General features: G+C 41.8%; 1 protein-coding gene across 1 annotated transcript in view; it reads left to right on the forward strand.

Annotated features, from left to right (window-relative positions):
• Nucleotides 1-301: 301 nt before the first annotated feature.
• Nucleotides 302-13313, forward strand: part of LOC124615499 (cytochrome P450 6k1-like) — a 31386-nt gene continuing 18374 nt past the window's right edge. The window contains exon 1 of the mRNA XM_047143449.1: nucleotides 302-1197. Coding sequence (XP_046999405.1) covers nucleotides 306-1197 — 892 coding nt within the window. The 5' untranslated portion in view covers nucleotides 302-305. The remainder of the gene's footprint in view (nucleotides 1198-13313) is intronic.

The raw sequence follows: 13313 nt of genomic DNA on the forward strand, positions 1-13313 counted from the left end.
TTAGAACAGTTCATTTTATCCAAGTTGAATTAGGTTCAATAGAAGAGAGAATCAGTTTGGATGTTTGTAACACAACATTTACAGTGGATTCACATATCTTCTACAGTTCTAAAACATATAGACAAGTGATGGCGGAAGCCAACACTTGTCTACCGCTTGTCTATCTGTTAGTATGCTCCATTCAGCTTTACTTTTGTTACTATATTGTGGCAGTCAAGGGCTTCAACAAAGCAGCAAAGCTTGTAACTAGTTATAAGTTACCACACTAATGCTCTGTACCTTGTTTATCTCGCCTAGGAATCAAGATGGCCCTCTACTTCGATTCATGGGCAACTGAGATGTTGGCCGTCCTGTCAACGCTTTTCATGATAATGTATGTAACATTTAAAATCAATTACACCTACTGGAAGAAGAAAGGTCTGCCATATCTGGAGCCGTCTTTCCCACTGGGAAATGGCTGGAACGCAATACTAATGAGGAAAAGCCCAGGCGAGGATATGAAAGACGTTTATTTTGAAGCAGAAGGCAAAGCAGTCGTCGGTATTTACTCATTAAATAATCCTCTTCTCGTTGTGCGGGATCCAGAACTTATCAAAATGATCATGGTGAGGGATTTCAACTACTTTCCTGACCGGGGTATCTACGTAGACGAGGAGACAGATCACCTGTCGGCGCACCTCTTCTTCCTTGGAGGCCGGAAGTGGCGGTCTCTGCGCCAGCAGCTGACGCCCACCTTCACGTCGGGAAAAATGCGAGCCATGTTCGGCATAGTGCGCGACTGTGCTCGTATTATGGTTGACGTCATACCCTCGGGCAGAGATGTGGAAGTCCGCGAGCTGATTGCCCGCTACTCTACTGACGTCATCGCTTCCTGTGCCTTTGGCATCAACGTCGACAGTCAGCACAATCCCGAGGCGGAGTTTCGGCAGTGGGGGCGGCGCTTCTTCCAGACATCCCTGCGCTCTTACCTGACTCTGTCTCTGGGATTCTCTAATCCCAACCTGCGCACCCTGCTGCCTTTACCCTTCGCACCGAAGGATATCACAGAGTATTTCACGCGCGTTGTTGACGACACAGTCAAACACCGAGAGAAGACGGGGATCATCAGGAAGGACTTCATGCAATTGATGATTCAGTTGAAGAACAATGGATATGTTGATGACAGCTTCTCAATCACAGGGAAGAAGGGTGCTGAACGTAAGTCATGGTTCACAATATATATGATTTTATAAATAATATTTAAATGTAAATTTAGAACCTTTTGTAGGCTGTAAACCTTAAATACGTTTGTAGCACGACACCGTTATTCTGCTCGCATCCTCATCATTTACAAGAAGATTGTCATTTGATGATATGTCTATTAATATTGTTGATTACCAAGATACCAATAGACACCCCATTTCTTCAGCTGTGAATATTTTCGCACCCAGTTCAGAAATTTTCAGTTGAATGAATTTTACTGGATATAACTTTCAGAAAAGTGGCACTAATTTTGGGGAGTAATAGCTTATGAGTTTTAATGATCGACCTGTAACTCAAGCATAAGTAGAATGTCTTCATATTGTTGGTTGCATTATTATCGATATACCTTCATTCGTTTTAGTAGGAATGAATAGTTGGATGCAGAAATCCATCTCGAAATCTCCATTATAATACCTCTTCATTATTAATTATGGTATGTGAGATCTATCAGTAGGCGATACTGCTATTTTTTTCCCCAACATTTTATTCTACTTAGAGTGTTGCTTCCTTCATATACTTCTCTGCTTTTTTAAATGCAGATGTTCTACATGTTGGCATAGGTTCTGTCTTTATCTTTATTATGTTTGGTATCGTTTCTTATGTTTGAGCTTAAATCAGATCTTTTAACATGACATAATGTAAATGCTGTAGTTATGAAAAATTTGTTGTTTTAAGGTAATTATGCAACCCAATCAAATACACAGTTCCACTAATTATATGCTTATACTATGAAGTTAGGTGTAAAATGTCAATGGGCTCAAATATATATAGACACATAGCAACCACCATGACACACCATTTTTCAGTGTACCCACTTGCAACATCCAAATTCAAAATGATGTTTATTTAAGTAACGAGTTGTATCTAACTATTGATGGCTTGAGAAATACATTTGTAACTTCGAAGAATATCGTAATTCCAAAGAACGTAATAGATAATGTCCATTTCCGAATCGCTTTAGCATTTATATTTTCACTGTTTATTTGAACAATACTTCAATTTGCTATTCTTCTCCTAAAAGATGTAGCGCCAGTAACTATAATTCAGGCAGGGAGTAGTACAACGCATCTCTACAAGTTCTTCTTGTGACTCTGTTACAATTAAAATGTTTTGGCAGTCCCCATAGGACAGTTATTCATTTTATGGTTTAACCAATGGGACATCAGTATTGTCGTTAACGTAACTACTTTACAAAAGACCAAGACACGAAAAAAAGCAGTAGCTTCCTTGAATTTTGCTCATCAGTATGTCATCAATACCATGTAGAACTATGGAGGAAATAGAGAAGATCCAAAGAAGAGCAGCACATTTTGTTACAGGTTCATTAAGTAAGCGCGGAAGTGTCACGGGTTTGTTCGGTTTAACGAAATCGTCGAAATGAATGGAATTGATTTGAAATTTCGTTAAAGAAGAATAATAAATTTTATCTTTTGCTTTTAAGTTAATTTTCTTTCGTGCGAACTTTGTTGTAGAACCACTCTCTTATTTTCGTGTGGTAATAAAAACTTTTACTTTCTTAAGAATTACGTACATTTAAAGAAAAAATAATATTTACGTGAACTCATATGAACTGGTTAAGAATATTAGGTTGAGAATTGAGTCCTTTAAATCATTCGGCCTTGGCATACACCTTCCAGATGCAGTGGGTTTTTTGTTAAATATTTTTACAGAATCTTATCCCGGCACTAGCCATAGAACACAAGATTACCTCTATTAGCAGAAAATGTTTTAATTATTGCCAAGTCGACATTTATCACTGATCAAACCTACTTCATTACACATCTAAGATATTTTGAAAGAACCAAACTGTTTAAATTTCAATGTTAACTAACATTAACTATCCGCCTACGAATGCACAAACGTATAATTAATTCAAATTTTATCAGCCACAGGATCTCTGAAAAAGAAGAACAATTTCTTAATTCACTATTGATTTTCATGCATCTGTTCCCGATTTACGGGTTTGATAATTTTTTTTAAATATGCCGCCGCTGCTATTGTTGGTCGCGGCACAGCCCAGCAACACCGCTAAAAAATGCTGAAAAATTCTTAAAGAAATTTTATAGATGACGTGGGCAAGCTAATTTACATAAATAATTCACACATTTGATAAATTCTGATATATTTAGATCAAACAGTAGTACAACTCACATTAATTCGTAACGCATCGTCTAATGGCGGCAGAGATAAAAGAAGTCTACACATTCGTAAAAAACTCGTTCACAGTGTCTTACCGCAATGACTTCTGAACAGAGAAGACCAAAGAATACATAATGCATTGTGCTTAAATAGTATTGCTGACTATTAACATTTCTTTGCAAATTGACGATATTATTCTCTTCTGGCAACATTTTATATCTCTGATACTGTAAATACTGACACATTTTACAATCACATAATAAATACAGAAAAATTCCTATCCTAAATACAGAGAAATATTACAACAAAAAATATAAGGAGAATAACAAATGTCTTTTACACCACATTCAGTAATGTTTTTGTTCAATAATTTCGATATATACAACTTGCTCAGAGCGGCGTATATGGTACAAATAAACTCTTGTTCTTTAATAACATGAGTTTGCCAGGGAACGTTACATTGCCCCCTGGCAGCATTTGGCAAAGAGTTTTTACACTTTGGCACAATGGTGCCAGTAACGTTCTTTACACTTCTGTATTTTTTTACGGAATGGCTCTTTTATTTAGTCCCAGGGTTATATAAGTTCATGGCTCCCCCATTTGGGCGTAGGCAAACAGGAAACCTGGGCAAAACTGTGCCGGAGCCCAGCCATCCCAGTTGGTTCATGGTCAATATTGTCTCTTTAACAGTTATTCATTTTAATTAAATTAGCAGTTCGTCACAAACGGTTACACAATTACACAATATCACAGTCACATACAGTTCGACGGAAGTTTTTTGTGTGTGATACTATTATTCTTGTGATACACTACAAGGTCACTTGTCCTAGGATATATCACTTACGGACATACATAGTAAATGTTCAATGTTTATCGAAATGAAGTCATTGACATGTTATTCAGTTTATGTGAACATTTCAAAAAAAGTCAATAATGCTGTATTTGGTGAGCGGTGCGGAGTGATTGTTGAGCGGCGCTCGGCGCGGCGCGCTGACTCCGTTAGGTCACCGCCCCCGGCGTTGACAGCTACGGCGCGGAGGGGCGTGGCTGTCTGTCTGGTCTGCTACGGGCTGCTGCGGCCGCTGCATAGCTGATGTAGCCGGATGCGCGTTGGATATCCGCTCGCCCGTGCGACGTCTTCTTGCAGTGCTCCAGGAAACATGCAACAAGTTCAGAAACAGTGTACTATCCTTATAGGCACTTTTCCTGCTGTGGGAAAGAGCGCACACAGTTAGTGGCAGTTATTACTCAGTAGGCCTTCACTAGTCTGGTTTGCACAATGTTTCGTTGTCACAGTAACACGTTTTATGGGCATACAATATTTTTCACCATGTCATGACTTGTCATTAGTCACACGCAAGTTTTCACCTTAGGACAAAATGTATCTCTGTAGTCAATGCGCTTTCCTAGCGTCCCTTGACACACAAAGAGTTAAAGTTTGACACTAGCTTGATCCACCGTCCGTTATCGGTTCACTGTTCGTGTCGTGCTAGTTCCTTGTCCATTTGCACACACGGCGATGATACAGTTTTTTATCACTTATACACAACTACTCCGTGACGTATTGCTGCAGGTTTAACAGTCACTGTCTGTCTCTGCCGCACAATACTGCACTTTTGTTTAAGTTCCTTTATTTTTATTTACAATGTCCGCTGTGCAATTTTTTTTTTTTTGTAATAGCACATTCGTAACTCTTTACCAAGGTGTAATATTTGCGTACATGGTAACAAATATTCAAAATTTGGTATTAGTTTGCCCAAAAGTCATCTACACTCCTGGAAATGGAAAAAAGAACACATTGACACCGGTGTGTCAGACCCACCATACTTGCTCCGGACACTGCGAGAGGGCTGTACAAGCAATGATCACACGCACGGCACAGCGGACACACCAGGAACCGCGGTGTTGGCCGTCGAATGGCGCTAGCTGCGCAGCATTTGTGCACCACCGCCGTCAGTGTCAGCCAGTTTGCCGTGGCAAACGGAGCTCCATCGCAGTCTTTAACACTGGTAGCATGCCGCGACAGCGTGGACGTGAACCGTATGTGCAGTTGACGGACTTTGAGCGAGGGCGTATAGTGGGCATGCGGGAGGCCGGGTGGACGTACCGCCGAATTGCTCAACGCGTGGGGCGTGAGGTCTCCACAGTACATCGATGTTGTCGCCAGTGGTCGGCGGAAGGTGCACGTGCCCGTCGACCTGGGACCGGACCGCAGCGACGCACGGATGCACGCCAAGACCGCAGGATCCTACGCAGTGCCGTAGGGGACTGCACCGCCACTTCCCAGCAAATTAGGGACACTGTTGCTCCTGGGGTATCGGCGAGGACCATTCGCAACCGTCTCCATGAAGCTGGGCTACGGTCCCGCACACCGTTAGGCCGTCTTCCGCTCACGCCCCAACATCGTGCAGCCCGCCTCCAGTGGTGTCGCGACAGGCGTGAATGGAGGGGCGAATGGAGACGTGTCGTCTTCAGCGATGAGAGTCGCTTCTGCCTTGGTGCCAATGATGGTCGTATGCGTGTTTGGCGCCGTGCAGGTGAGCGCCACAATCAGGACTGCATACGACCGAGGCACACAGGGCCAACACCCGGCATCATGGTGTGGGGAGCGATCTCCTACACTGGCCGTACACCACTGGTGATCGTCGAGGGGACACTGAATAGTGCACGGTACATCCAAACCGTCATCGAACCCATCGTTCTACCATTCCTAGACCGGCAAGGGAACTTGCTGTTCCAACAGGACAATGCACGTCCGCATGTATCCCGTGCCACCCAACGTGCTCTAGAAGGTGTAAGTCAACTACCCTGGCCAGCAAGATCTCCGGATCTGTCCCCCATTGAGCATGTTTGGGACTGGATGAAGCGTCGTCTCACGCGGTCTGCACGTCCAGCACGAACGCTGGTCCAACTGATGCGCCAGGTGGAAATGGCATGGCAAGCCGTTCCACAGGACTACATCCAGCATCTCTACGATCGTCTCCATGGGAGAATAGCAGCCTGCATTGCTGCGAAAGGTGGATATACACTGTACTAGTGCCGACATTGTGCATGCTCTGTTGCCTGTGTCTATGTGCCTGTGGTTCTGTCAGTGTGATCATGTGATGTATCTGACCCCAGGAATGTGTCAATAAAGTTTCCCCTTCCTGGGACAATGAATTCACGGTGTTCTTATTTCAATTTCCAGGAGTGTATATTAGTGTTCGAGTAGATTTTATTTGTGCATTCCAGCCGGATTCAGGCATATTGTTCAATAACTCCTTTGAACGCATGTCACACTTTATTATCAACTTCCTACGTAACTACAGTGTAGTCTCTGCAGGCAAAAATTGACTTGGACTGTATCTGGCTAGCTCTTTTTTACTGTTTGAATCTGCACATGCTTCAATTGAAGCTTCTTCGTGCGTAACCTGGCATTACATAAATTTGCAACAAGTTTGCCTCCCGTGGTGCCCTCGGGTCACTACTGGGTGCATTATTTTCTCTAATAACATTGGTGAGATAATAAAGTTCTCAGGGCCTCATATTATTGATATTATTCTGGGTTCGAATCTGTCAATCTGACAGCTACACATATATACATACATACACATAATAGAAAAGATTGTGCCAAGAAATATTTCAAATTTGGGCACATAGAAAATTATGTAGTACACTAACAAATCATTACTAAAATGTTCTTTTTGATTGAACTCTGTCACAGCTTAACACTACAAATAATTGCACTAATCAGATTATCTGTGCAAACATTTAGAGCATGTTCTAGATAACACAAATTAAAAGAGTACATAACACAAATATCCATACACATCAGAAAGTCAATCATATTCTTATAACTAAACACTTCTACACTAGTACATTATCTCTAAAGATCACACATCATTAATGTTCATTATTTACAAAAGAATGGTGTCCACATAGGACTATTAGTCTTTTACTGTAGGAATGCTTTTACATCCTTACGCGGATACAGTCCCTGTACTCTCCCTGAGTGGGGATCTGCTAAGAGATAGCTACACTCATGTGGCACACTTACTACTCTAAAAGGTCCATTGTACACCAATTGCCACTTGCTATTCTGTTTCAAGGATGCCGAGGACTTAGGATGATTGCGTAAGAGTACCAAGTCCCCAACACTAAATTTTTGGTTATTCGTCACGTGTCGATTATATTTTTCTTTCCTTTTCTGAGCGCACCTGGTAAGGTTGCACCCTGCTTTTCTTATCTTCTCTTCCTTAGGCTCAGGAATGACTGGGACCTTAGGCAAAGGTGCCAGCCACTCATTCAAAACTCTATTATTATTCATTATAATCTCGTTTGGTGGATACCCCGTAGAAGCATGCGGGGTTGCGTTGTGAACTTCTACAAACTTAGGTATCAGATCTGGCCATCTTGTGTGTTTATATGCAATGTATAACCTGAAAAATTTATTTAACTCTCCAAATGTTCTCTCTACTAAACTTGCTTGTGGGTGAAAACGGGAAATTAGTATATGCTTTATATCTTGTTCATGTAAATAGTTTTTCCCGGTATGGCCTGTAAAGTAGGAAGCATTATCCGATATTATCGCTTCAGGCTTACCCACCTGTGTAAAATATTCCTTCCCTAACCATTTAACTATTCCACGAGCAGTGGCTGATTTAAGGCAGTATATTTTTAAATATTTAGAGAAAAGGTCATACACCGCTAAAATGTACTTCAATCCACCCCTGGCTCGTGGGTAGGGTCCTGCTATGTCTATAGATACTAACTGAAGTGGTCGATGAGGCACTATAGGATGCAGTTCAAACCTTGTGGACTTATTTTGAAACTTAGCTTTTTTGGCACAGAGGACAAGTCCTGATAATGGTGCGAGTCTGCTGGCTTATCCCCTTAAAATAACAGAATTTGGACAAAATCCTTATTGTCTTGCCTATCCCAGCGTGACCCCATGCTAAATGCGTGTGCCACACTACAGCTGGAATAGCCTGTTGTGGTATACACACGACTCCATGGTCATTTGACACACCTGTTTTATAATACAGAATATTATCTACTACTTTGAAATTCTGAACACTTTTAAGATTGGTTCCTTCTTTAATTTTACTAATGATATCTCGCCTAATCGGATCAGTTTCCTGCAATATAGACATATTTTTACAAATATGTAAAAAGTCCCTCCTATGTACCTTATCTTGTACTAATAGTATTCGATATTCCTCCGATTGTTCCAAAATATTTGACATTGAGGATTGCCCTAGTGGAAGCATCGACAAGGCGTCTGCTACAACATTATCTTGTCCTTTTAGGTACATGATTTTAATTTTATATTCCTGTAATGCTAACCTCCATCTTAGCAAGCGGGTATGGTATAATTTGCAAGTCATTAAATAGCTCAGAGCCTGGTGGTCACTGAATACTTTGACTTCTTTACCATAGATGTAATAGTTAAATTTCTTTACCGCCCAAACCACTGCAAGAGCCTCTAATTCGGTAGCGGAATATGCTCTCTCGCAGCTGTTTAGTGTGCGGCTGGCAAATCCGATTACATTGATTGTTGTGGGGTCGTTGCTCCTGTCCCACTGAAATAAACACGCGCCCAGACCGTATGAACACGAATCTGTCGCTATACAAAAATCTTTTGTCACGTCTGGGTGTCGCTGTATGTTTGCGTTCACCAAGGCATTTTTGATAGCGTCAAATGCGCGTTGACATTCTTCTGTCCACACCCAGTGCGCATTTTTACGCAACAGGCTCAATAAAGATTCGTTATTCATTAATTGGTTGGGAACAAAAAGCCTAAAAAAAGATGCTAGACCTATAAATGCTTTGAGCTGTTTCTTAGTTCTCGGACTAGGAAACCCACGAATTACATCAAGTTTTTTGCTGTCAGGCTTGATGCCTTGTGGTGTTATTATGTGACCTAGAAATTTAATCTGATTACGTCCAAATTTGGATTTATCAAGATTCGCTGTTACTCCCGCTTGCTTAAACCTTTCTAAGACTTTACTCAGTAGTTCTACGTGCTCCTCCCAGGTGGCAGTGGCAATCACTAGATCGTCTACATACACTGTTACCCTTTGCAGCAAATCCGGACCTAATACCGCGTCGAGGGCTGTTATGAAAACTCCTGCACTTACATTTAAGCCGAAAGGTAGTACCCTAAATTGGTAGCTCCTTCCCCCAAATATAAATGCAGTATATTTCCTCGACTCGGGTGTGAGCAGGATTTGCCAGAATGAACTTCTCATATCAATAGATGTCAAATATTGCACTCCATGAAATTTTTGAATTTGCTCATCAAGATTTTCCGGGTGAGTCCTAACGGGTACAATAATTTCATTTATGTGTCTCGCATCTAGTACTAACCGTACCTGTCCGTCTGCTTTTGCTACCGCCACCAAAGGACTACTATAAGGGGACAAAGACGGTTCTATTATTCCCCACTCGATCAGTTTTCTTATTTCCTTATCTACTATTTTCTTCTTGGACCAAGGAATGGAGTATGAGGCTCGACAGTAAGTTTTGTGAGGCTTCACCTCGATATTGTACTGATATCCCTTAACAATTCCTGGTCGTTCTGAAAATACGTCTGCATAATTAGATAATAACTGTACCAAATCCTGCTGTTGCATAGAGTTCAAATTTTCGGACTGGGATACTTTGTTCACAAGTGCGTCCACATTTGCTTTTAATTGATCACCTTGTACGTCAGGATAATAGAGATTCTGTCCTAGACGATGATTGTCTAAATGTAGTATCGACTGATTCCTACACTTTATGTTAATAACATTACAATTAGGTACAGGTACCTCTTCAGATCTGAGCATGGACAATTCTATTCTCCTACCAGCATTCATCAAGCTTAATTTTCCCCGAGAAAGGTCGATTATTGCGTCCCTTTCTCTTAAAAAATCTACCCCCAAAATGCAGGCTACTTTTAAACTCTTTACTACCAGGAATGAGCACGCTATGGCTTCATCCCCCAAATACATCTCTACCCGCACTTGGAGTTTAATTATTTGTCGCTGTGCACTTATAGCTCCAGTGACTTTACAATTATTCACGGGAAAAGTCAGCATACGCCTTTCCTTCCCCAGTACTTTGAATAAGTCCATACTCATAACACTGACAGTAGCACCTGTATCTACGACCGCTTGCACATCAATATTGTTAATTTTGATCTTTATTATCGCTTGTACTTTATCTTTGTGCTCCTTTATGCACGTGGATGGTTCAGTTATTAATTCATCTCCCATCTGTACCCCGTCATTATACCTAAGGATACAGATTTTGTTCGGTGTTTTGTTCTGTGTCGGGCTGCTCTCACTCCAAACCTCAGCCGACGGTGGAGAGCGTATCTCGGCTGCATCTAGTTTGTTGAATTATTGCTAGTGGATGGGCGTGGCTGCTCTGTGTCACTGACCTCCACTATGTGCACGCTGTGTTGCGTCGGCCGCCACGGTTGCGCAATTGGCGCATTTTGTGGTGGCGGTCGGTTATTGTCATATCTATCACTGTTTTGCCGGTCCGGACTGGGCCTCTGGTTCTGCGGCCAAGTTCGGTTTGCATCATTATAAGTATTAGTGTTGCTCGGCCCCCTGGCATTTTTCCATGTATTATTGCTTGGTGGGCCTGTCTCATACCGGTCATCGAACCTCCTTTTCCGGTCATTATTCACCGGCGGACTATTGCCGTTCCGGTCTCTACCTCTATTTCCGTTTTGTGCATAATCTTGTCTCCTATTATTACCTCCGCCGTTTCCATTACTTGGTGGAGGCGTGTTATTTCTACCATTTCTATAACCGTTTCCGTTACTTCTAGCCTGTACAGAGGCTGCCTTAACGTCCTCCTGAATCAGGTCAATTGAGTCCAGAACAGACAAGAAATGTTCCATATCATTTTCGGGCACGTGTATAAGTTTTTCCTTTACATGTATCGGCAAGTGTGATTTCAAAAGTCTGATCAAATCCCGGGATGAAATCTGTTCGTCCCAGTAACGGGTCTTATTAATGTACTTCTCGAAATGTTTTCGCAAATTGCCTAGTCGTGGAGAATACGGCTCTGGATTATATACCTCCTTCCGTAATCTCTCCTGGATACATGTTGACCAATATTTGGCCAAGAATGCTTTTTCAAATTGCTCATATGTATCGCAACTATCAGCTGCTTCGGTTGCCCATAATGCAGCATCTCCTTGTATGTAAGACATAACGAACTGTATTTTCTGGGTATGACTCCAAACGCTAGGCAAAATGTTTCTAAATCCCTTGATAAACACTACAGGGTGAACAGATTTCTTCTCCGTTGTAAAGATCTGAAACTGTCGGTTCCTAATCAAGCTTTCTTCAATCACTACTTTGGAATGACATTTATTTGGTTCGCTTACATTGGTTGCCTGTTCTGTCTCGCAGTCGCAATTTTTTACTGCAGTATTTATGTGCCTATCATTGTTGGACCTGGCTGGCGTGACATACGCCTGTGCCTCGTCATGCCGCAAGCTAAGCTCCATTTCGGCAAGACGAAGGTACACACTCCGCTGCCACAGCGGAATGTCTCTGTGCACTATCCTGTTTAGATCCTGCACATCCGCACTTGAGCCCACATCTCTGGCCTCAATTGCGGCGTGCACTTTCTGATCTATTTCTTTTATGACTTCATTTTCTACTTTGTGCACATGTTCGATCACTTTGTTCTCAATTACATGAGTTGTGTCAATTTCTAGTTGTTCGACCCTATTAGTCAGGACACTGATTTCCTCTACGATATTGGCGTTAGCCACTTGAACACTATCTACTCTTTCGCTTAATTCTTGCACCGTTTTGGGTATGGTTTCATATTTTTGTTTCAAACTAACAATCTCACTTTGCATAACTTCTAAAGTTTGCATCAACTGCAAGTCCCTCTGATGCAGGCGTCGGTCACGCTCTGCTTGTTTAGCATCACGTTCTCTATCGCGCTCTGCTTGTTTGGCATCACGTTCTTTATCGCGCTCTGCTTGTTTAGCATCACGTTCCTTATCGCGTTCTGCTTGCATACATGCAAATTCAGCTACCAATCTCTGGTCACGCTCTGCTTGTTCAGCATCACGTTCTCTATCGCGCTCTGCTTGTTTAGCATCACGTTCTCTATCACGCTCTGCTTGCATACGTACAAATTCAGCTTGGAAATTGAGCATGCGCTCGAACATAACTCTTAATGATTGCACTTCTGACATCACACCACTCTCTGGCCCGTGTCCAGTGCTTGCGGATGGCACAGTATTTCCGCTATCAACTGAATCACTGGGTGGCAGTGGCAACATTTCTTGTCCTTCTGCCCCCAGATTCTCACATTGTACTTCCTGAACTACGTCACTAACATTACTTTGTGTCCCACTTTCCAACTCGGTATCACTACTTACTGACTGTTGCTCATTATCCATGTTGATATCTTTCTGACTACGCAATCTAACCATAGTAAACAAAAGAAATAAAATCTGAACTAAATATCCTAACACTCAGGTTTCACTGACATAATCACACAAGAAATGGACATTAACTAATACACACTTACTATATACTACAATGACTAACTACCTAAATGTCCTGTTATTTTAAAACAAAGTACTAACAACAAGCACACCACTAATGATCCGAGAACACTGCACTGAAGCTACTTTACTACCCACAGGACAACTACACTGTAGCTTTACCTTTTGGTGATCTATCTTGGGTGCAGCTGCCCCCTGATATTGTGGTAGGTAATTAATTTTTCGAAATATTGAGCTCTCTTCTTCAGCTTGCCTCTGGGTACATAGTGTTCTCATGCAAAAAATCATACACAGGTATTACCACACAATATTGGTTATGCAATACATACAATACATAGAAAAATTATTAAATGTTCTGCAACAAAGTTCGACTATATTAATTCCCTAGTTATCTCACGGGTATTTAGTGGCCACTGCATAT

The sequence above is a fragment of the Schistocerca americana genome, chromosome 5, assembly GCF_021461395.2.
Source record: "Schistocerca americana isolate TAMUIC-IGC-003095 chromosome 5, iqSchAmer2.1, whole genome shotgun sequence".
NCBI classification, from domain to species: Eukaryota; Metazoa; Arthropoda; class Insecta; order Orthoptera; family Acrididae; genus Schistocerca; species Schistocerca americana.